This window comes from Ovis aries, chromosome 26, assembly GCF_016772045.2.
Source record: "Ovis aries strain OAR_USU_Benz2616 breed Rambouillet chromosome 26, ARS-UI_Ramb_v3.0, whole genome shotgun sequence".
Taxonomy (NCBI): Eukaryota; Metazoa; Chordata; class Mammalia; order Artiodactyla; family Bovidae; genus Ovis; species Ovis aries.
The window spans coordinates 7,288,097-7,313,232 of record NC_056079.1 but is presented as its reverse complement, the minus strand read 5'-3'; the positions used below and the strand labels follow the sequence as shown (position 1 = coordinate 7,313,232).

The window sequence follows — 25,136 nt, the reverse complement described above, 5'->3', positions numbered from 1 at the left end:
GGCGGCCACGCAGGGCGCGGTGGGGGTGGGGTGGGTCGCTTCTGGTCACTGAGGAGATTTGAGGCTTCTTACTTGAGAGGAGTTTCAGAACTTGTGGGTGGACTCCAAGTCTCATCTCCTGAGATTTTATGATCTGTGTATTGAAACGTCGCCCCAGGTAAAAGTGAGGCTTTCCCACTTTCGGGGAGCTAAGGAAACCCTGAGCGGGGGACGTCTGCACCCAGGCCACCCAAGCCAAGGTGAACGCCGGCCAACAGGGCGCTCTGCCGCCCGCCGACTTTTCTGACCGGGAGAAGGCCTTGGCTTCCGCAGACTTCACCTCCGACAACGTGCTTCACACGTGTCTCCCGCGTCCTGCTTCCTCCTTCAAACCCACTCCCCACAGGCGCTGCTCCTGAGGCGCCCGGCCCGGCGGCCCCACCGGCCACAGGCCCGGGCTTCCAGCCGCTCCAGAGCCTTCGCCCCACAGTCCGCCCGCCTTCGCATCCCCTGGGGGGGCCCCCGAGTCGCCCAACAAGGGGAGACAGGGGGCCCGGCGGGTTCTCCGCCCCGGGCCGACTTTCTCGCACTTTCTAGAGTCTGGAGCTCCCCTGCCTCTCGAGCGGGGACGCGGGGGGCCAGTCTGCGGGGCACTCTGGCCGGAGCCGGGGCGCCCGCGCCCCCGGAGCCCGGCGCCTCGGAGCCCGCGGGCCGGCCCGCCCCCTCCCCCAACCCCGCGGGGGGCTCGCGCCGCGGGGGGCGGGGGAGGGGCGGCGCGGGCGCCGGGAGACGCCGCCAAGGCCGGCGCGCGGGGAGGGCGGCCGGGCTCGGCACGCGCCCTCCCTCGGCCGCTTTCTCTCACATAAGCGCAGGCAGAGGGCGCGTCAGCCATGCCCTGCCCCTGCGCCCGCCGCCGCCGCGCAGCCCCGCGCTCCCCGGCCTCGCCGCCCGGCGCCGCCGCCGCTCTCGCCGCCCGGCCACCCGGCTCGCCCCGCCGCGGGGAGGGGGAGGCGGGGGCTCGCGGGCCCCGGGGCCGCCGCAGGGCGCGAGCCTCGCGGGGCGTCTGGGCTCGGCTACCCCTCGCTCCCCGAGCCGCCGAGCGGGGCGCCGTCCTCCCGCGCCCTCGCCTCACCTAGCGGGCCGCGGTCGCGGGCGCTCGGATGTCCGGTTTCCTGTGAGACGCTGCTCTGACCCCTCGGCTCGCGGGCGCCGGCGGTAGAGCGGCTCGCAGCGTCGCGAGCACCGAGCCCGGACCCGCTGCCGCCGCCCCGGCTCCGCGGGGTCCCGGGCGGCCCTCGGGGACAGGGCCGAGCCGCGAGGCAGCCTCGCCGGGGCGCCCGGCCCCCGCGCCCGTGGCCCGGCCACCATGCACTTGCTGGGCTTCTGCTCTCTGGCGTGTTCCCTGCTGGCCGCTGCGCTGCTCCCCGGTCCGCGCCGGGCGCCCGCCGCCGCCACCGCCTTCGAGTCGGGACTGGGCTTCTCGGACACGGAGCCGGACGCGGGCGAGGCCAAGGTGGGTGCGCGCTGCGGGGACCCTGGGGGCCTCGGGGACCGTGGGGACCCCGGGGAGGCGGGGGCGTCGGGTCTCAAAGGACCCAGAACCTGTGCAAAGAATGGGCTTGTGTTTCACCTTGTGTGCGTTGGATCCAAAGTTGCTGAGCTGAGTGTAGAGTTTCTGAGAGAAAGTTTTCTCCTTTTTTTCCACAGAAAGTTGTTACTAAATAGGAAGGCAATTTACGCCGAGTGCAAGGCTCGGAAGGTAGCTGGTGACCGCGCTCCTATAACCTACCGGCTGGAGAGCGGTCCCCGCCGGGGAGCCGAGCTGTGCTGGAACCCCGGTTAACCCGCCGGGAGGGTTCTTTTCTTCCCTAGCAAGTGAGTTGGGACCTCAGCAGCTCCCAGGGCTTGGATGACCAGTCATCCGAGGCTGCTTTTTATGGAGTGTTCCTCTTCTGTGGGGTTAGTAATGGGGCTTGAGGGCATCAGACTTCAGATTCACCTGGAGAAGTTGGTCAAACTTGAGATGCAACAGGATCTCGAATCACCATCAGGCATGGCTTTTCGACTTAGTAAACGCTGCATTTCTGAAATGTGGTCAAGAACTGTGAAAAGTAAGGTGGATTTTCTTGTCTGTTTTTCAACGAGATGTTTAACTCTTTGCCTGAAAAATGTTGCCAAGATGCTTTGGGGACATTCTGATTCCCAAATGTCGTATATTATTTGTGTCTGCTCTTCTAAAAAAAAAATGTATGTCTACCTTAAAAGCTCAGATCTGACATAAGGATGGAGAATATGCTTAATAAAGTTCTTGAATTCATGAAAAAGTTTCATATTCCACATAAGATGGGAAGTCTCACTTCACACACTTGCTGTAGCCCCTGGCTGGAACTGCTGCTGCTAAGTCGCTTCAGTGGTGTCTGACTCTGTGCGACCCCATGGACTGCAGCCTACCAGGCTCTTCCGTCCATGGATTTTCCAGGCAAGAGTATTGGGAGTGGGGTGCCAGTGCCTTCTCCGTAGCTGGAACTAGATTGCAGCAATTTATTTCATCTGATGGCAGGAATAGTGCCAGGCGTGTGTAACTGCTAATCATGAGTTTACTGATTAGCATATATTGACTGTGTACAAATTAAATTGCCTCCCCAGTTTTATTTTGAAACACACTTTTAAGATTGAGAAGACTGATTAAAAAAAAATATCTTTGTACTTTGGGGGAAAAATTAAATGTTGGAATTTGTCATTCAGTGGGGTCAAGGGAAAAAAACTATGGAGTAAAAACGTATAAAGTGCAGAAAAGAGTGTTTTATGTGACTTGTAAAATAATTTTCAATACAGATATTTACATTGGTAAAATTACTGCTATAAGAATGTCTTCCTGTCCTCAAATGCCACAAAAAAAATGTAGTCTTAGACCCACTAATGCTTCCTGCAGCTTAAATGCCTTGGATTTCATGATATTGATTCACTTTCTGTTTCCTCAGAGTTAAACTATTTCTTAAAAGTATGACTTAGGAAGAGAATTCCTCTCTACTGCCTAGGATAACTTACTTTGGTTTACAGTTGAGAAACTGAAATAGCAGGTCCAGTTAGAAGCCTATCCTGATAAGCCAAGAGCCTGTGTAAGAGTCACTCCCTCTGTTGGATGGATCCTGAGTGGAGCGGACCATATGTGTGTATGTGCATGTGTTTATATACTTCTCTTTTGGTTGGAGTTAATTTATTCTTAATTTTCAAAACTGTCTTCATTGGTGATTTAATTAAGTTTTCCCTTTGCTGTGAAAACTTTTATGAATTTTGTTGGCTTTTCATGGTTGACCATCCGTAAAGCAGAGTATTATTCCTTCACTGAAGTGTTCCCCAGCGGTTGAATAGAGGCTTGAGAGGGCGTGTCATTATTGCCTTCAGCGGAATTGCTGTGTCCTTGCCATGAAAATGCCAAGAGACATGGTCCAAAGACTCCACGTCTCTCCCTAGTGGACAAAACAAGTGCCTTATTTGGATGTAAGCCCTAATAACAATCAAGAGCTAATGTTAATTTTCTGCGCTCTACATAAACCTTAAGAGATTTCAGAAGGTTAATAGAAGACTCTACATATACATAATCCCCAAGAAATGCAGAGTTTTGTTAATTTACACTTCAGAATTATTTTTTTAATATTAAAATGGAAGAAAACTCACAAGGTGTGAATCATGGTTAACTATCCCATCCTTCACCCCACTCCCAAAGCCCCAAAGTGAAAGTTACTCAGTCATGTCCAACTCTTTGCGACCCCATGACCTATATAGTCCATGTGATTCTCCAGGCCAGAATATTGGAGTGGGTAGCCTTTCCCTTCTCCGGGGGATCTTCACAAAAAATTGGGAGGTAAAATCACAAATGGAAATGAGATCTCCTTGTTCCTAGACCTAGGTTTCTTTTCTAATTATTTATGGTTGTGAGTGAAGTGATAGTTGCTCAGTCATGTCCGACTCTTTGTGACTCCATGGACTATACATGGAATTCTCCAGGCCAGAATACAGGAGTGGGTAGCCTTTCCCTCCTCCAGGGGATCTTCCGAACCCAGGGATCGAACCCAGGTCTCCCACACTGCAGGCGGTTTCTTTACCAGCTGAGCCACAAGGTAAGCCCATTTATGGTTGTATGATTTACTAAAAACTTCTAAGTTGTTTTTCCCAAGGATGTGAGTACAAGCAAGTTAATGTCAGAAAAGTAAGGCAGGTAGTTTTACCTAATTATGTAATTAAATTAACTAGACATGTTGGAGTTAAAAAAGGAAATATTTAAAATTACGAGCAAGCTAAAAAGAAAAAACTGCAAAACCTAAAAAAAGCACTAGATTACTAACTACAATTATTTGCCAACATGAGATAAGATAAGAGTTCACTGTGGTTGAAGTTGAGTTTGTTTTTAAAAGTTGATTTATGATTAACAAAAGGAAGAATTAGTTCATATCATGAAATTCCACTTTCATTTCAAAAAATAAAAGTATTTTATTGGGTTAGACAGTTTAAAATACCTAGGTCCTTATATATATTTTTGATTTCAATAAATGCAGGTGTGAGAGAATGAGGACTTTCTGTCTCAGCACTGCTGTCTTTTTAGTGTCTTCACAAGTTCAGATCACCCCCTGGGTACCATACATACCTACACTGTGAGAGTAGGTGTTTAAATACATGTGTTTAGGTTATATCTGCAATGTTGTGGTTACCTATACATTAATTTCATTTTGTTTTCCACTACATCTTCATGAGATGGGTGTTATATTTTTTATTAAAGATGATGAATCTAAGACTCAAATGATTTAACCAGGAGCAAGAATAGAGCTTTTTCCTTTAAAAAACAAAACAAAACAAAACTTTTGCAGCATATAGTTTAGAAAAGCATGGTAATGGGTTAGAGCCTTCAGGGTTGCTAAAGGCCTATTATTCTCTTCCTCTTGTAAGTGGACCAGTATGCAAGGAGACAGAGGAAGTATTGCTCTGCAGCCAGGATCGCCTGTTACATTCCCCACAATGGAACAATCTGAAAGAAACTGGGACTTTCTTCCAGGGTTCATCCCAGGATGCTCTCTGATTAAAGGTGGATCATAACTGGCCTAATCCATAGTACTGTTACAAGAATGGCTGCAGAGCTAGAGGCCTAAAAACAATTTCTGACAATTACTATTTCTAAGTTGCACTAATATAACTTCAGTGAAATATAGTGATCTTACCTATATGACCTTTCAGGAATAATTGGGTTTGAAAGAACAGACTTCAGTTGCAGAGGAATGATATCTCCTTCAACTTCTAAACATTACATTGTAGCCCCTTTTACCTGTTACATTATTCCTGCTGCACTGTCTAAATACTTCAGAGGTCTACTTTGTGTTGCAAAACACCAATTTGTCACTTCAGATTTGTAGTAGTTGTGAATTAAGATATCATTGATTTTTCACATTAGAAATATTAATGTAGCAGAGAACTTTAAACAATAAGAGATAATGATTGATGTATACTATAATGCTAAAATTTACTGTAAATATTTCAGATTTATCAGTGTCATCCTTTCTTCTGGAATTTACTCATGCAAATTATTCAGGAGGCTCCTATCCACAATTGATTTACTTAATTTGTAGTTTAACTGTTAGAGAAAAATTGCATTCATTTAATTTGCTTTATTGGGCATCCATCACAGAATCAAATAGTTGCCTTAAAATACCTTTTGCTGGTGGGGTCTCACCCTTTCCTGGTACTGATGGCACTCCAGTAGCTGTCAAGTGTTAGAAGGGATCCCTGATGATTCCCTTTCTGCCTTTCTGAAACCCCAGAGCTCATTTTCATACATTTATTTGGTTCTATAACCTTGACCTGATCTGACATAAAGCTACGGATAGTCTTTACTTACCCTCTAAGTTTGAATATATCTAAGCATCGTTGAAGAAACAGTAATATATTTATTTATGAGATGCTGCCACAGACCCTGCTGGGTGTGGAGGGAGAATTAAAATGCATATGTACTGGGTTTCTTGAAAAATTTTGGAATCTGCATTTATGCAATCCACAGGGCTTGTGGTAAGAGATTGGAATGGAGAACTATTCTCTTCCAAAGGGCTTTCTTCCTCAGTCACCTGTTGCCTCATAACAGCGTGGAAGGAAAATTGAAGTACTCAAGAAGAAGGCCCTATGGACACCCCTACCTCTTACTTTACCCATTAGAACCAGGTTTATATACTTTTTACTCCAAATTCTCATATTTAAATCTACTTCAATTCAGGGATGTTTTAGTTAATCCTCACTAGTGGCAGCTTCAGTTCTAAACAGGAAATTACTATGCAGTGAGTGATACAAAGTGAGTGAGTGATTCCTGTCTATAACAAGTATATCATCATTTTTAAGAAACAAGAAACTTACTCATTAAAAATACCAGAAATGAGTTAATCTATAAATGCAGACAATTATAAGACATTTTGTAAGAGTCTCTTGCTTTACCAGAAGTCAGTGGCTAGGTTTCTGGGGGATGCATTGGCAGTCACAGGAAAGGTGGGGTGATGTTGAGTAAGCTGTGAAAAATGGTTAAATGCTGGTTACAGAAAGAAGAGTGGGAGGGATATTTTGGATATTGAAGTGTGAGAGCGGAGGACAGAGGCCAGTAATGCCAGTGCAGTCAGTGGGTGTTTGGGCAACTGGGAGCAGCCCATTTGGCTGGAGAGTCCAGAACATCATAAGAAACAGTGAAATATTATAGAAACTTCAGACTTCCTCAAAGTGCCTGGCAGTGCCTGCTCTCCTCACTTGTTGACCACCCATATATGTTGTCTGAGCTCCTCTATATGCTCTGGACTTCTGATGATGATAATGATGACCACTTAACTTACGTAAGCGCCCATCCCTGTTCTACTCAGAAGCATTTATAAAATACACTAATAACAGTCATCTTGACTCTTCTGGCTTGAATTCCAAACAGAACAAGCAATGTAAACAGTCGTCATGCTTAGATACACACACACACACACACACACGGACGTACACATTCACCTCTTAATGGTTCTTCAAGCTGCCATCAGTGGCTTACATGTTCTGTCTTACCAAGTTAAATATTTTTAGACAGTCTGTTGAAATAATATATAAAAAACTTATATAAGGTTGGATTTTCCATCATTTATACACTTATTCTCAAATAAGCTAGCAATTAGAGTGAGAAAGATAATCCTAAAGTGTCCTAGCAGTTCCTTCATTTCAAATCTGCTTACAAGTATTCCTATTAAAAGTAAGACCAGAATGGGGGCAGAAATGAACTATCATGTAAATAACACAATTACTTTGTACTTGTTATTTTAATTTTTTAGTGCAGCAGAAAATTTACTCAAACCCAAAAGTCAGTTATTATAAAATGGATGTAACAAAAGAGGAGATATTCAGATGTATACCCTTGTGTAAATAGCAATGCTTCAGAGTTTAAAAGTCAGACTTCTTAGCAAGGTCAACTTCAGTACTGTCCTGGTTTGGACAGATAGGGAGGAGATGAATATTTTAGAGTAAACCAGGAAGATGTAATTTACCATTTTACTAAGTCGCTTCAGTCATGTCCGACTCTGTGCCACCCCATAGACGGCAGCCCATCAGGCTCCCCTGTCCCTGGGACTCTCCAGGCAAGAACACTGGAGTGGGTTGCCATTTCCTTCTCCAATGCATGAAAGTGAAAAGTGAAAGGGAAGTCAGTCAGTCATGTCCAACTCTTCACAACCCCATGGATTGCAGCCCACCAGGCTCCTCCATCCATGGGGTTTTCCAGGCAGGAGTACTGGAGTGGGGTGCCATCGCCTTCTCCTGTAAAGATTGTAATTAGCCATTTATTTTGTAATTTATTTCACCTTAAAACTTGGTCCTCAAAATACCTCCACATATGAAGAAACAGTGATATTCTTCAGCGTGATTCTTCAGCTCTTTCCTACCTAATTTATTACATGTTTTCTTTTTATAAGCTTACCAGCAGTTGTCCTGATTTCTGTAGTGTGGGAACAGGATGTTATATGGATGTTTGATTTTTGAGACAGTTGGGGGAAATCCAAGGGATTTAATCATTCAGTGTAGGAAGACTGTATTGTAGACCCACTTAGAATACGCTTCCACCTGTCCTGTGTGCCAAGTATGTGTCTGTCCCTGGAGGAGACATCTAGCCGTAGACCACCAAGGCATGATGGTTGTTGCCTAAACGCCTCACTTAAGTCACTGGGTAAAAAGGACTTTGGTACACAGGGCATTATAATGCCATATAATATCACATGAACTCATCCTGAATATTTTCAAAGCTCAAATACTTTGATGTTTATTAAAGAAACAGACTATTATTGCTACTTTAATGTGCAAATATCTCATCTTTATGTTATTAATTTGCACAAGAGAGAAATATGCATTCTACATGATAGTAAAATCATCGTAGAATAGCTAAAAGATGAAAATACACTTTCACCAAATTAATGAAAAGACAATGGTAGAAGCTTATGTGCAAGAGTTAAGGGACTTCCCTGGTGGTCCAGTGGTTAAGACTTCACCTTCCAATGTACGGGATGCAGGTTTGATCCCTGGTCAAGGAGCTAAGAACCTCCATACGTCACAGCTAAAACAAGCAAACACCCCACAGGAGCAGCATTGCAACAAATTAAATAAACACTTTAAAAATGGTACACATAAAAAAGTATTAAAAAGAGTTAAATTTGTATAAATTTGTTTAGCAAGTATGATTGCCTTGCCTCTTTGGGGGTGCTTTTCTGAAATGACAACCACAAAGCATCCAGTCTGCTGTCACTGAGATGAATCTTGGAGTAAATACCTTCCTGCTCCTAGGGTAAGGCTGGGTTATCTCAGTTCCCTGATTGGCTTAAGAGAGTAGATTTTGTCTGATGGTTCTGTCTGCCAGTTTGCCAGGCACTGAGAATACACTATGAATTTCTTGGCACTGAACACTTGATGGTGATGGGAGTGCCACTGGAAGTGGTAAGCAGAGGGAAAGAGGAAATTCAGAGTAAGTGGTGGATACAGCTCCCAGCTCTTCAAGAGATAGTAACATGTTTTTACTTAATAACATTTTCAAAGTATCCACTTCCTTAGGATTCCAGTAGAGATGTTCAGTTCAGTTCAGGTCAGTTCAGTTGCTCAGTCGTGTCTGACTCATTGTGACCCCATGAATCTCAGCACACCAGGCCTCCCTGTCCATCACCAACTCCCAGAGTTCACTTAGACTCACGTTCATTGAGTCAGTGATGCCATCCAGCCATCTCATTCTCAGTCGACCCCTTCTTCTCCTGACCCCAATCTCTTCCAGCATCAAAGTCTTTTCCAGTGAGTCAACTCTTTGCATGAGGTGGCCAAAGTACTGGAGTTTCAGCTTTAGCATCATTCCTTCCAAAGAAATCCCAGGGTTGATCTCCTTGCAGTCCAGGGGACTCTCAAGAGTGTTCTCCAACACCATAGTTCAAAAGCATCAATTCTTTGGCGCTCAGCCTTCTTCACAGTCCAACTCTCACATCCATATATGACTACTGGAAAACCATAGCCTTAACTAGACGGACCTTAGTCAGCAAAATAATGTCTATGCTTTTGAATATGCTATCTAGGTTGGTCATAACTTTTCTTCCAAGAAGTAAGCGTCTTTTAATTTCATGGCTGCAATCACCATCTGCAGTGATTTTGGAGCCCCAAAAAATAAAGTCTGACACTGTTTCCACTGTTTCTCCATCTATTTCTCATGGAGTGATGGGACCGGATGCCATGATCTTCGTTTTCTGAATGTTGAGCTTTAAGCCAACTTCTCCACTCTCCTCTTTTACTTTCATCAAGAGGCTTTTAGCTCCTCTTCACTTTCTGCCATAAGGGTGGTGTCATCTGCATATCTGAGGTTATTGATATTTCTCCCGGCTATCTTGATTCCAGCTTGTGTTAGTTGGAATATTTTAGGAACTTTTGATCAGATACCATATTTCTAAGCAGAGGAAGTTTTGCTGACTAAATCGGGAAGGAAGGACTTAACACTAAATAGATAACTCAGCCAATATGTACATGAATAAAGAATTAGAGAATACATTATCTAAACACATCTACACATATCGAGGTACATTATCCATACAAATCTACATGCAGATACTGAGATGATCTATTTTTAAAGTGATTTTCATATTTCTATCTCAGGACTCGAAAAACTGTGATTATAGAAAATGAAGCTTTATATTTAAGTGCTGATATATTTCTTCAGTTATAGGATGCAATTTTAAATTTTAATGTTTTCTTCACAGCAGTTTTCCATTCTCATTCTAATTTATTTTTCTAGTAAAAGTGCTATGCTTATTTTAGGGGGTCAGAAACAAGATTAAAATAACATTATTAGATATTCTTTTATAAGGAGAGGCAATGTTCATGAAATTAATAATATTTTTGCTTCCAGTCTGCTTAAATACTTGAAATGGGTTAAAAATTTCTTAAAAAAAAATAAAAAAAGCAGACGCCAATGTGGTGTTTTAGAAAGATTCTCCAATGTGAGTTGGTGCCACTTGAAGACAGGCAATGCTTACTCCCTCCTGGGACTGACTGGGAGAAGGACAAGTAGGCCATTTATCACCTCTTCAGCCAACTGGTGCTCAGAGGTTTAAAAATAAACCTCTTTTTCGGAGGTGACAAAAATAATTACCTTATTTTAAAAAAAGTGTTGGTGATAGCCCTGTAACCTCTCCTCAGGAAAATAGTGCATTTTTCTCTTCCTTGTTTATGTTTAAATGGAGTCTTTTCTTCCTCCCAATATCGAACCATCCCCTCTGCAAGTCCAAACAAAAATGGGTGAGATCGGCAAATTACATTAGACCAAAATAGTAAAGAAAAGGATCTTGATTTTTTGATTTTCTTTTAATTGGAGTCACCACCCAGGTGCCATGAATTCTATGATTAAATTCCCATAATCTGTAAAAGAGATTATTTCCTCTTACTCAAAGTTCCTTGGAAATAGTTAATATCAAATACCAAATGTGAAGCTGTTTCAAACCACTGTGGTTTACTTTACTACAATAGCATTGCCCGCATGGAATATTTTTAATTCCTTCTTTTTTGTTTGTGTCTGTTGTGTGTATTTAGTTACTTTATCCTTTTGAAAGTCTTCTTCCCAGTTTATGTTTGGAAAAATGGAGCACTTATTTAGATACATGTTTGCTTATGGGTCATGACTTCCCTAAAAAACAAACTAATTCTTGTGTCTCAGAGCCAAAATTTTAGTTTTGGGCTGATAGTGATTCACTGTTTGTTCTCTTTAAATCTTAAGTCTTTTAATTTTGATGTTCATCCATTCCAAATTAGAATTTTATCAAGGTCAATATTATTCATGAGTCATAACCACTACACTTAAATTTGGGTAATTGGAAGCTGCTTTACATACACAGATTAAGCAAATAATGATGTCATAAATTAGTGCAGATGATTTTTTCCCCCTAAACTTTGGTAGCAGTGAGGCCTACTTGTTGGAGGCCTATTCAGTGTTGCTTTAGGAAAACAGGCTCTTGAGTCGCAGCGACATGAGCATAGCATACAGTTAGCCCCCTGCATCTGACCCCCGGCATCTGAATCACCGTTGGAGGAGTCAGTCCCACCAGGTAGTTGGATACAGGAGGGCTGACTGTTCTATGCCATTTATAGAATAAGGATTTAAGCACCTGTGGATCTTGGTGTTTGTAGGGGTGCTGGAGCCACGCCCCTGGATACCAGGGCACGGCTATGTGTAGTTACATTACTGTCACATGGCATACCATGGCACGTAACTTAACTGAATTCAGGATGAAGACATTTGGAATCAGGGTTACCTTTTTGTGACCTGCTTCTTGACAGTGTAGGCTCTTCTGTAATCAGTGGGGATAGTCACAGTAGGGAGCCTCAAGCATCCTCTAGCAGAGAACACCCAAGATTTTAATTTTGCCTTCATTCGTCAGGTTTTTAAAATTACAGTTTCCCTTAATGTTGATGTTCACTTTTAGAAAGGAGATACACGAGGAGACCACATGTACCTGATTTGCTCTACCTCTTAGGGCTGGATGTGGGTTTCCTCCTCCCAGGACTGAAACTCAGACTGGCATAAATTTAATTTTCTCTTCAACACTGGAGTGGTAACTCATAAACTAAGAGATGTGCTAGTGAAGTGAAAGGCACTCAGTCATGTCCGACTCTTTGCGACCAGTCCATGGAAATCACCAGGTCAGAATACTTTCTCCAGGGGATCTTCCCAACCCAGGGACTGAACCCAGGCCTCCTGCATTGCAGGCAGATTCTTTACTGTCTGAGCCACAAGGGAAACCCAAGAATACTGGAGTGGGTAGCCTATCCCTTCTCCAGCGGATCTTCCCAACCCAAGAATCGAACACGGGTCTCCTGCATTGCAGGCAGATTCTTTACCAACTGCACTATCAGGGAAGCCAAGGGATGTGTTAATGTGATATTAAATCAAACATTAAATCTGCAACACTCAGATGAAGCGTATGCTCCGCCATGTGCATTGCGTGTGGCATGTGCTTAGTGAATGGGATATAATTGAGTTTTAATAGGCAGCTCTGAAAACTGCCAGCCTGTCAGGTGCCATTAGTCTGCACATCAAGAGTTCCCATTAAATATACCTATGTTTAAAACTTTTCAGTTTTTAATAAATTATCACCAAGACATCATAAATATGGATTTCAGTGTGTGCTACTATGAGTTTCATTGGGACCTAATGGTGTGCTGCGATTCATGGGGTCGCAAACAGTCAGACACGACTGAGCAACTGAACTGAATGGTATATAAATCTCTGAAGCTGTATGATTTTTACCATAGTTCACTGGAACATTGCAACATAATCATATTTAGGTTCAGTCTTTTTTCAGAACAGTTTCTATTTTGCTAAGACTAAACTATTATCACTTTATTCATTAAATCCATTTTTTAAAACCATCTAGGTGCTTTGCTTTCCCAAGGATGCGATCTGTTGTGTCCTATGTACAGTAGAAAAAAATGTACAGTAACTCCAGGATCATCATCTTGAAGGTCAAAAAGACTCCTAATCTAGAAATCAGTATTCACTACAAAGCATCCAGTTTGATGACATGCCCTTGGGTGCTGATAGATATGGTAAGACTAAAGTTTCAGACTTGGCGTTACATACCCTTCAATGTAAATTACACATTCTTTTCTTTCCATTTCTTCCATACTTTTACTCATACGTTATTTTGCACGTAAATATTTTTGAACACACTGTAAACAACTATTGCTCATTACAAAAATAAATGCTCACCACTGTCAGGAGTTACTCATTGTTTATACCACTTTGTGGCGGTGGTGATAGTGTCGTTCAGTCACCAAGTTGTGTCCAACTCTACGATCCCATGGACTGCAGCTTGCCAGGCTTCCCTGTCCCTCACCATCTCCCAGAGTTTGCCCAAGTTCATGTCCATTGAATTGGTGACGCCATCCAACCATCCCATCTTCTGTGATATATCTACCTTGTGGTACAGTATATAAATTTCATGCTACAAAGAACAGTGACATCAGATTTTCTTAGAGTAGACTTAAATTTTTTTTTTCAAAATCAGATTCTACAGTCTGTGTTGTCATTTTACCTCAATACATCTTCCCACTATTTTGATGCATAAATTATGCTTTTATATTATGGTGATTTCAATTTTAATATAATATTGCTGGCTTATGGCTTGATAAACATATTGCATCCATAAATATAGAAATTCACAGTGTGTGTGGTGTGTGTGTATGTGTGTATAGCTATGGCATTTAGTGTGAAGAACCAAAATTTTTTCCATACTCATCAGTTTTTTTTATGTTTCTGGTGGTAGGGAAGGAAGTCAGTCTTTGCCAACATGTAAAATGTATAATAATTTTGTCAAGCTAACTCATTTCATTGCTACAATTTGAAATCAGAAAGTTGTGGGGGATCAATCTAGAGTTTATGAGGAGAAAGAATATGTGAAAATGAGGCACTCTCCGGGAATTGATAAGGTGAGTTACTGTGTGTGTAGAGAAGAGGGTGTTTTGGATCAGAGAAAAATTTCGCAGCAGAGAGTTGAAGCATGGTTAAAATACATCTAGGTTATGTTTAGTTATCAAAACCTGACTGCAGTGAGACTGATAATTAAAAGATGGACATAGTTTATAATAGCCCTTGTAAATCTTTAGATGTTCAACAAAATAACTTGCTCTTGAGGCCGGATGATTTAATAAAAATTATTTAATTAGGTAATTCCTATTTAATCAACATTTCATTATAATAGATGTCATAGGACTAAATAATTGGGGATTGCAGGTTCTTATTGTTAGAGAAAGAATACATTTTTTCTTTTATTAGGCCATCTTAAGGAACAGTTTTCCCTCCAGTAGCATTTTTGTCTCTTGAATAACAGACTAACAGAAGAGGGTCTTTTTTTTTTTTCCCTAAATATGTTTTTTCTTTACTTTTGGCATTGTCTTTATTGCTTCCAATTATGATTGTGAGAAAATTGCAATAGAAATGCTTTATAACTTCTAGCTTGGTTTAGTCATCAAAGCTCACCAGCAAACACATATATTGTGAGAAAACTGAGTTAGCCACAACTAGACCATCAGCATGTGAAGACACAATGGCTTCTGTTCCCCAGTCGCCATTTTTTGCCTATTTATGCTTTATTCTGTTTAAAGTTCAATATTTTGCTGATTGTAATTGTAGGTAAAGTGAAAATCTATTTCATTTTGAATTACAAATAGAAAAGACATCAAATTCTTAGATCTAAAGACTTATTTAGACTATGATTATAACGTAAAGCAAGATGAGCCAAAGAACTAGATTTCTGAGCACATTTTGACTCAAAATATATATACTTTGTGTATACCAAGAGTAGCTTTTATATCTGTATCTGTCACTTTCTAAGATTCATTAATTTGTTCATCAAGCAGTTATTGCTTTCTGTGTACTAGTGTTTAAGGTATCAAATAAAGCCTAAGGGAAATAATTCTGTAAAATACCAAAGTATAAACTATTTCATATCATTACAAGTTTTATGTGTATATAATAGTGACTTGCTTTTTGACAAATAGAGACAAGAACTTAGACTTCTGTGAAAAGTGACAACAAGTTATCTATTATAGTGCCCATACAGTACCTTTTAAAATTCAGTGAATTTAAAACATCTCCTGTCCAGTAATGCCAACTAATAAGTAGCAAAGTATGGCATATTTTTTAATGAAATGAACAATGCTGTGTTGTCCATAGTTAAAGAGACTAATTAAAGTACATAATCTGATAATTCCAAGTAGTAATACTTAATGAAACTTTTATAACTTAACAAATCCAGGTTGTTCACTTTGATATATAAAAAAAGACAAAGTCAAACAAAATATGATAAAAATGACAGAACTAATCACTGGATCATAGCATCGAGTTTTACTTACTACCAGCGCTTTAGCCAGGGTTTGGTCCAGGGGCTCAGGATCAGGCAGGTGTGATCTTCTCGGTCTTGCTTCTTTCCTTTCCCTCTTGCTGCAGCTCTTGGAAGACTGGTCTGTACATGGCCTCCACAGTATCTATGAAACATGGCAGGGGGCAGAAGTACAGCTCTTTTCTCCTCTCAGACTTGATCAGTTATGACTAGGCCCTGCTGCTTCTTATTCATTTTCTTCATGTCATTCAAATGCTTAATTGGAAATTTTAAATGTAGTTGTGACCCAACTGCGTTTGAGGTCTCCTGTATCCAGTTTTAAAAAGTTTTTTTCCCCAGCTCTCTTTGCAGCTCACACACCCTAGCCAATTGGCCAATGAAATCCAGAAGACAGAAGCTAGTGCAGATTTAAGGGAAAACTTTCGCTTTTGTAATAAGGTACTGCTTGTCTTCCTGTTTTCTTTTCTCCCCTGGAAATCAGAAAATACCTTATAATTAAAAAATTACTTTATATTTATCAAAAGAACACTTTCAAGTGGACTGAAATTTTTATAATTATTAATATGAGCTTGTGGCTATGGAGGGACTTTATAAATTTCTTGTTGTTTAGTTGCTGTAAACTAAACAACTTGTGTTTTTATCTATCAACTTGTGTTCTTAATCTGTTGATTCAAAATAACCTGTATTTTGTATCTAACAATCTTTGCCTTGCTGACGGATTCTTTTAAAATGTTATGCTTATATTTTGTAAATAGTTTAAGAAGCCATATTTATTAACCACATTCCAAGTAAAACAAATGTTCTGTTAAGAAGGCTTTATCCTTTGTCCCTTCTTGCTGTTAAAAGTGTAATACGTTGAGAATGACCACGAACCAACACTAAGTGTTTGGATAGTGGTAACTGGAGGGAACACAGGGAGAGAGAGGATTCTCAAAGGATCTAGAGAGAAAGGAAGTTAGAGATGAGAAGTCTCAGAACTGACAGAAAAAAAAAATGTGCAAACAAGAATATATTTTCCTGTCTTCAGATTAATGAACAAACACCTAGACTATTTAAAAGATGTATTTAATTCTAGGCTTTTACAAGCCTGAATTTGTCACCATAGCATCAAGATGGGAAATTAGGAAAGAGTGCTAATTTAAATTTAAAACAGCTAGAAATACAATACATGGTATGTATGATAATCTTCTCATCTATCAACAAATGCCTACTGATGCCACATGAGCTATTTTAACTGCAATTATAAATCTCAGTAGAATGTGTAGAGGTGATTGGCTAACAGAGTACTGGTTCTTAAATACTCTGTCCAACACAAATTTTAATTGATGCAGCCCCTTTAATACTAATGAAGAGTTTCCTGTTAAACTTTGGGGGGAAAATTCACCATCAAATAATAAATAAGGGATATATAACCTTATTTTAGGAGAAGGCAATGGCACCCCACTCCAGTACTCTTGCCTGGAGAATCCCATGGATGGAGGAGCCTGGTGGGCTACAGTCCATGGGGTCGCTAAGAGTCAGACACGACTGAGCGACTTCACTTTGACTTTTCATTTTCATGCACTGGAGAAGGAAATGGCAACCCACTCCAGTGTTCTTGCCTGGAGAATCCCAGGAAAGGGGGAGCCTGGTAGGCTGCCATCTATGGGGTCACACAGAGACACGACTGAAGTGACTTAGCAGCAGCAGCAGCAACCTTATTTTAAGTTGCTTATCTTAATAGTTTATTTATAAACACAGTTTTCTTTCAGTTAGATATATCTTTTTTTTTCTCAGCTTCAAGATTTTGGAGCTGTAGTAATCTGGAATGATTAACGATTTTATACTTGATGAGTCTTCTCCCTGAGGGTTACTTGCTTCCCTCAGAGCTGTGGATTTATCATGCTCAACCCCAGGATAAATGTCTTAAATTCCCTTCTGCCACATTATTTTCCATATGGTGGATTGTTAGACACTCTGTTGCAGAACAGTATTCCTACAGTACACTCCCTCTGCCCAAGGCTCTTTGACCATCAGTCAGTCAGTCAGTTCAGTCGCTCAGTCATGTCCAACTCTTTGCGACCCCATGGACTGCAACACTCCAGGCCTCCCTGTCCATTGCCAACTCCAGAAGTTTACTCAAACTCATGTCCATTGAGTCTGTGATGCCTTCCAACCATCTCATCCTCTGTCATCCCCTTCTCCTGCTTTCAATCTTTCCCATCATCAGGGTCTTCTCCAATGAGTCAGCTCTTCGCATCAGGTGGCCAAAGTATTGGAGTTTCAGATTCAGCATCAGTCCTTCCAGTGAGCACCCAGGACTGATCTTTAGGATGGACTGGTTGGATCTCCTTGCAGTCCAAAGGAGTCTTGACTCCCTTGAGTCAAGAGTCTTCTCCAACACCACAGTTCAAAAGCATCAATTCTTTGGTGCTCAGCTTTCTTTATGGTTCAACTCTCACATCCATACATGATCACTGGAAAAATATAGCTTTGACTAGATGGACCTTTGTTGGCAAAGTAATGTCACTGCTTTTTAATATGCTGTCTAGGGTGGTCATAACTTTTCTTCCAAAGAGCAAGCATCTTTTAATTTCATGGCTGCAGTCACCATCTGCAGTGATTTTGGAGCCCAAAAAAATAGTCTGTCACTGTTTCCACTGTTTCCTCATCCATCTATTTGCTATGAAGTGATGGGACCGGATGCCATGATCTTAGTTTTCTGAATGTTGAGTTTTAAGCCAGCTTTTCACTCTCCTCTTTCACTTTCATCAAGAGGCTCTTTAGTTCTTCTTTGCTTTCTGCCATAAGGGTGATATCTTCTGCATATCTGAGATTATCTTTGACCATATCAGTTATTGAAACCTGATCAATCATGGTTTGGTACTGAGGCTGGACCAGTTGATTTGTAGGATGTTCTCACTGAGCAATCTAGAGAATACAAATCAAGACATGTCATGTTCAAGAAGCAATGTTAAGTAAAGCAATGTGTTCTAATGTATTCCTTCAAGACATAATCTGGCCCGTGAAATAGATATATTTTTATATACAGCATTTATGTGAGATCATTTTGATTTCTAGAATTGGTCATATTTTTTTCATTTTTGGACTCTGATATTTAAATTTTCTGTTTCATATTGTGTTTTACATGCTGTAGCCATTTTATATAAGCAAAGATAATTTTTTTGCAATGCAAGTAAGTGTTCCATAAACTCCTCACATGTAGACTACTGGTTATAACCAAATATAGTTAAGTCATAAGCACTCTTCTGAAATAAAAATTCTTTGACTTCAGCTTCTGAAGTTATTAGTACCTATGTATAATTTTCTATCATATTTAAAAACCTAACACACACACACATATACAATGAAATATCACTCAGCAATAAGAGGAATGACATAATGCCATTTGCAGCAACATGGATGTACCTAGAGATTATGAAATAAAGTAAGCCAGAGAAAGACAAATAGCATGATATAACTTATATGTGGAATCTAAAAAGATGCTATAAATGAACTGATTTACAAAACAGAAACAGACTCACAGACTTTGAAAACAAACTTACGGTTACCAAATGAGAAAGGTGGTGGAGGGGAAGGATAAATTAGGAATTTGGGATTAGCATATACACACTCCTAGACATAAAACAGATAAACAACAAGGACCAACTGTTTAGCAGAGGGAACTCTACTCAATATTCTGTAATAACCTATATAGGAAAAGAGTCTGAAAAACAGTGGATATATATGTGTGTGTATAACTGAACCACTTTGTTGTACATCTAAAACTAACACAACATTGTAAATCAACTATACCTGAATATAAAATTTAAAAATTTAAAAATAAAATCTAACATGCATTGAGCTAATTTTTCATAATTATTGCTGTTTGATAATTCAAAATATCAGAATTGTTACTTAATATGCAGTTTCATTCTATTCAAACTTATATACTAAATTATCCAAGAATTGCAAGTAATGGCATGTCTTAAATCACCTGTGTATAATATGTGTTATCAATTTTATTTTAAAAGGCACTTGACATTTATTCAGTAGTCCAAATAAATTATGTCTTCATAAGTGAATTTTCTGGACTCCTGAAAGTTAGCATTTATAAATACAGTATGTCAAGTTTATTGTGTTGATAAAATTATACATAACTTCATCTTAATGACTCATTTACAGTCAAACAAAATTTATTGCATGTTGCCTCTTCTCTTCCCACCACCATTGTTTACCACCTCTGCTGTGTGCAATTGCTTTTGCACTTTTTAAAAATTTGCATTTATTCTTCTCTCTTTTGTCCCCTTTCCCCGAGGCTTCTCCTATACTTTTGTCCTTTGATGCTAGAGAAATGTTTTTGTTTTTTATAGCTATGGCCTCACCATAAAAGAATTTCATTTCAGCCTTGGTGATCTCACCAACTTTAGTTGATGTAGAGAATATCATTTAAAATGGGATTTAGCGGTATGAAACAAGAATTCTAACCTCAGTGGAGCTTAAGCAAGTTTGAGTTTCTTTTTCATGCCAGTGAGCAGTTAAGTGCTGGTGCTACGTGGAACTCTGTTAGGTTGTAAGTGTCCCAGGCTGTCCCACATTTTCTCCCCCAAAGTTGCAACAAGACTCCTCTACCACATTATGTCAGATCTTGAGGAAGAACTAGGAGATAGAAGTCTGGTGCCTTAATAGCAAAGCTTTCTTGAAATCTCTAGAAGATTTGCACTTACTCTTATTGAACAAAACTGCCTTTTGGGCATCCCTAGCTACAAGAGAAACCAAGAAGTAAAACATAGGCAACTTCAAACAAGATTGAAATCCCATTTTATGGAAGAAAAGGAAAATGGATTTTGAGTAGCATTGTTTGGTTTGTAACATTGTATCAACATGATTTCTAATTTTGATTTCTTTTTCCCATAATAGCTCACTTTTTTTCTCATGCTTGCAAACTCGGTAGCTTCCTTGTACATATTCATGTGAATGATTACTGTTATTGAAGGATTGAATTTTAAGTTATATGAGTGTTATCATATAAGACCTTTTGACTGTGCAAAAGATTTAAAGTTTAATTTGGAGAAAGAGTTCTCACATGAAACATTTATAGAAAATGAGAATTTAAACTTGCTAATTTTCTTGTATCAAAAGTAGATGTAGTAACAGAAGGGGAAAACTTGAGAAAATTAGCAGGTTTAAAATGTCTTCACATTATCAATAAAACACCAGGAACAGATTCAGCTGTGTTGTCCTCACAAAGGAACAAAGGGGTCACTTCTCCCCGGTGGAGTGTCCACAGTGTCACGACCAAGATACAAGAATCTTCGTGTGTACTCTAGCTTCTGCCTGCCCTTCTTCATGTGTCTTACACATTTACTGAGAAGGAGAACAGGAAACATAAGCTCATAAGCACGTATTTAGAGCATTTCTGATGCTAATGGAAACCTTGGGCACATTTCTCTGTTTTTTCCTCTTTACCTTTAATAGTTCACCCCACTGATTTTGTTACTCAACTTTGTAACTCTTTAAGTGTTAAACACATTTTTTTTTCCATAAGCAGACCATGTATCAAATGTAATGGGAATTTGACATGAAAAGATATTTCAAACAGAGAAGAAAACAACTATTATAAGAATGTTTGAAGTTTGAGTATTTACCTTGTTTAATTTCCGTAAATCATCATCTGATACACTGATATTAAGATACATCTGATAATAAAATTGGACAAGTTTATAGTATTTTAAACTTTTCCCCCTGCAACTGGATTATTTATCCTTAATGTTTTGAATTGTTCTTCTTAATTGCCTTAGGGGTGATCATCATACATGATGATGTTTCAAAGTAGTCCATATTAGAATTTGTTTCATTCCAAGCACTGATTCTTGTTTTTTTGTTGTTTTTTTTTTAATAAATTTCCTTGAGAGAAGTAAGTTTTGCAGGTTCATTGGTATTTGCACTTTCATTTGGATGAAAGATGAGAGTGTGTTGCACTAGGGCAGAGGGGATGAAGGAAGGGGTATTCTCATGGGTGCCTCAGAGGCCCATCACCCTCAGCCACTCAGAGGGTGGAGGAGAGGTGTGGAGAAGATGCTCATCATTTGAAAAAGCCAGACCTTCATGTGTGCCAGCTGCCAGGAAACACTCATAGCTTTTATCTGTATCCTGATCGCTTTAAACCAACTCAGGGACCATCTGTTGCTAAAAGAGGAGCTCAATTATTTTTCAGGGGCGTGGGCCAGAGAGCAGGATAATAGAAACAGATAATGTCAACGTTGACTATATATTAGATACTATTTTATTCTCTTTTTAGAAAGCCTGCATTGAGACTTTGTTCCATTCTGCTTCCTCAGGGAAATAGCCTGTTCAGGTCATTGGAAATAACATGTCAGATTTGAAAAGAGATTTCATTTGTAGCCAAAAACCTGCTAAATATATTTAGAAAATCTAGTGACTAATATTTTAAACTGTTTCCACAATAACAGTGTTGGTCATGTCAGGATTTACCATTCTGCATTGGAAATGACTTGTTAAGTCTGAAAAGAGACTCTATGGGCAGCCAAATGTACTTGCTAAGTGTGTTTAGAAAAGATTTTTACTAATACAAAGTTTTTTTTTTTTAAACATAGCATATTAATTTTAAGCAATACTACTGATTGAAATCATTAGGTAGCTTCGGTAGCTGTAAGAGAAGTTAATTTGGTGGTGTTCATTTTAACATTTCTAGCCATTTCCAGTTTAATGGGAGAAGAGGAATAAGATTCACCTGCAAATATTGGAACTTTCAGTATTTAGGGTTATCATGAAGCAGTATTTCCAGGGAGTGTAGAGCCCGTATTTTCTTTCCAGATCGTATGCCTGCTTTGATTATCCTATTTTATCTTTAGAGGGAGCATAGGGTGGTTGAACCAGCATGGACTTCGGGGTCAGTATAGGATTTGAACTAGCACTGCACTAGGTGGTGTATGATCCCAACACTTCTGAGTCAGTTTCTCACCTATAAACTGGGGGAAAGAGTGTATACCATCTAGCTTTGTAAACTCACATGAAACACTGCCTCGTATTAGCTACTGGTAAAGTATTGTTCTCTATCCAGGGCCTATCCAAATTATTAAATCCATCATTGTGATCCCCAGTCTTACCTTCAGGGTTTTCAACTGAGGTTGCGTGAATCAGGTCCTCAGATGGAATAAAGTTCATCCGAATATCCATTTATTAATGTACTATCTGCTAGCTCAATACATATTTAATTACATATTTAATTACATTGTTCCTTTCAACATGGCACTGACCTCCCCATTGCCAAAGCCAGCGAACAGTGATCAGAACTCCACATTCCATGTTTGTTTACACAATGGTCCGTCAGGTGTGGGGCCACAAGAGGAGTCACATGAGAGGCACAGGAAAACAAAGTCTGTCCTACCTGTAGGAAGGGGTCCTGGGGAGGTTCTGGTGAAGAGGCAGAAAGCAGGGGTGAGAGGAAAGCTGAGACTGCAGCCTTTCCTGGGACAGAAATGCCATTATTTATTCAGATATCGCTTCTGCCCTCCAGTCTCTACCCTCCAACTGAATGTTCATTGGTCCTCTCCACTGTCCCCTCTGTGCCCTGTTCTGTGTGGTCTATGTCTGTTGTGCTTTTTCTCTGGTTTTCTCAGGATGTTTTCTACTGATCTACATACCAGTTCACTAACCCTCGCTTTTCCCCTAATACTATCAATCCAATCTGTTGAGATCTGCTTTCAGTTATTACATCTTACAGTTTTCAAATTTCAGGGTTTTTTTTTTTTTTTTTCAGTAAATTCAGTTTCTTTGATAGCATGCTTCATCTTGTCATCCATTTTCTTAAGCATATTAGTCACCATGTTTTACAGTACCTGTTTCAATATCTGGCTTATCTGTGTTTTGATTTGTACTGTCTTTTCTTTTTCCCTAGGTTTCTTTCCTCTTAGTCTTGTTTGTAGTGTGGTTGAAAGTTTTCCTGAGAATCTCACATTGCACATGAAAAGCTTTAACTGTCATAAAACCGTGTTGTTTTTCCCACAGAGGGTTTACTGTATCCTCTGATCATTGGGTTGGCTTCCCTTGTGGCTCAGCTGGCAAAGAATCCGCCTGCGAAGCGGGAGACCTGGGTTCCATCCCCAGGTTGGGAAGACCCCCTGGAGAAGGGAATGGCTACCCACTCCAGTGTTCTGGCCTGGAGAATCCCACTGACTCTAGAGTCCGTGGGGTCACCAAGAGTCGGACTCAACGGAGCAACTTTCACTGGGCTTCACTGATCATCAGGTAGGTTAGGGACAGACGACTCCAGTCAGAGTGTGGCGTGGCTGGAGGCTCATCTCTAGTCTTTGCAGGGGTCATTCTGCTCCCATTTCCCCACGTCCTAGGGAGCTGTCATGCAGAAGAACCATGTGAGAGCCCGTGGGTTTATGCACTCCCTCTTCCTGGCCAAGTCCTAAGCTTTGATTTTGGTTTCCTCGGCACAGTGATATTGATGAAAATGTTCTTTTTAGATTTTTACATGGCTGCTTTGCTTCTTTCCCCAGGCAGTTTGAAAATTAAGCCAGTGCCTCAAGAGCAAAACCATAAGTTTCAGACTTAGGTCTCTTATCTCACCTTCTCTCCAGGATCTGAGCCCCTCATGTCCTGACTGCAGCCTCAAATGTCACTGTGCTGTCTCTCTAGTCAGAGTAGATAGTGTGCCAGACAGACAGAATGCCATAAGTCTCACTTTTTTTTTTTTTAATAACGTCTCTATTCTTTGCCTGGATTCTCAAACTTTTCCCATTCATGGACCTCATGTTACCTGAGGGAGAAAGTAGCCCTTAAAATGTCAATTCACCTCTCAGCTATTTTTCCCCCCTGAAGATCTTGGCCACTGAAGCCCAAGTGCCTTCACATTTTTATCTTCAAGTAGGTGTATGTCGTTTTTAATTTTATCTCACATTTTCTAGTTTTCAACAGGAGTATCATTTTGTCACAAGCTGTTCCATTATGGTTAGAAGTGGAATTCACTCAGTAAGCCATCTTAATAATTATCATGAGGTTAGTATGGCTTAATGACTAAGGGAACAAGGTTTTTGATAGGTTCATGGTTTAAAGTCCACTTACTGTGTTTGAGATGTTTACCCACTGAAAGGTCAATTTTATCATCTGTAATTTTTAGTAAGATTTTTTGTGAGACTAAATTGGAAAGAAAATGGACTTAATTTGTTATCCAAGGTGAGAATGACTTGTGTGCTTATGTAGTCTCTGATTTCCCTCTTTAATTTCAATTTTTGCTTCCTAAAAACACTCACTTTCTTACTAGATCTTCACTATTTAAGGAGACACATACATACACACACATATACATATATGTGAAGACAGACAGACAGAAACATGGATGGGTCTACTTTTTCAGAAAGAATCTGTTCTACCAATCTGTCAGAAACATAAGTAACCAACTTAGAAGAGATTTTAGGATTGTTCCTATGACCTGCTGACTTTAAGACTCAGAGTCTGCCTCTGACATCAACTGTAGTGTGCAGATGCCAAGTGCACAGCTTTGAGCATCTTTAATTGTAGACACAGTGTGAAATAGATTACCACTTCCTCTCTGAGCCTGGTTGGCCCAAATGCACGGGAAATGTGGGAGATTGCTTAGTTGTGGTGGCTAAATTTATGCCAAATAAAACTAATAAACAGGTCAGAGACAGCTGAGTCTACTCCCTATCACTTTCTCAACTTTATCTTCCTCTGACCAGATTTTCTTCCCAGACAATGATTTCTTCCAATTCAGACTGA

The 25,136-nt window shown here is 40.4% G+C and overlaps 1 protein-coding gene and 1 long non-coding RNA gene across 4 annotated transcripts in view; one reads left to right on the top strand and one right to left on the bottom strand.

Moving 5' to 3' along the window:
- Window positions 1–899: 899 nt before the first annotated feature.
- Window positions 900–25,136, top strand: part of VEGFC (vascular endothelial growth factor C) — a 100,334-nt gene continuing 76,097 nt past the window's right edge. Inside the window, exon 1 of one of the 3 annotated variants that reach the window (XM_004021836.6) lies at window positions 900–1,492. In XM_004021836.6, the coding sequence (XP_004021885.3) occupies window positions 1,346–1,492 (147 nt within the window). In that variant the 5' untranslated portion in view covers window positions 900–1,345. Of the gene's footprint in view, window positions 13,093–25,136 lie in introns of all 3 variants that reach the window. The other 2 variants (XM_042241512.2, XM_042241511.2) reach the window with 2 other exon arrangements.
- LOC132658721 (uncharacterized) overlaps window positions 18,393–25,136 on the bottom strand; it is a 44,209-nt gene continuing 37,465 nt past the window's right edge. Inside the window, exon 2 of the long non-coding RNA XR_009598703.1 lies at window positions 18,393–25,136. This exon is cut by the window's right edge and continues 36,001 nt beyond it. This is a non-coding gene — a long non-coding RNA (uncharacterized LOC132658721).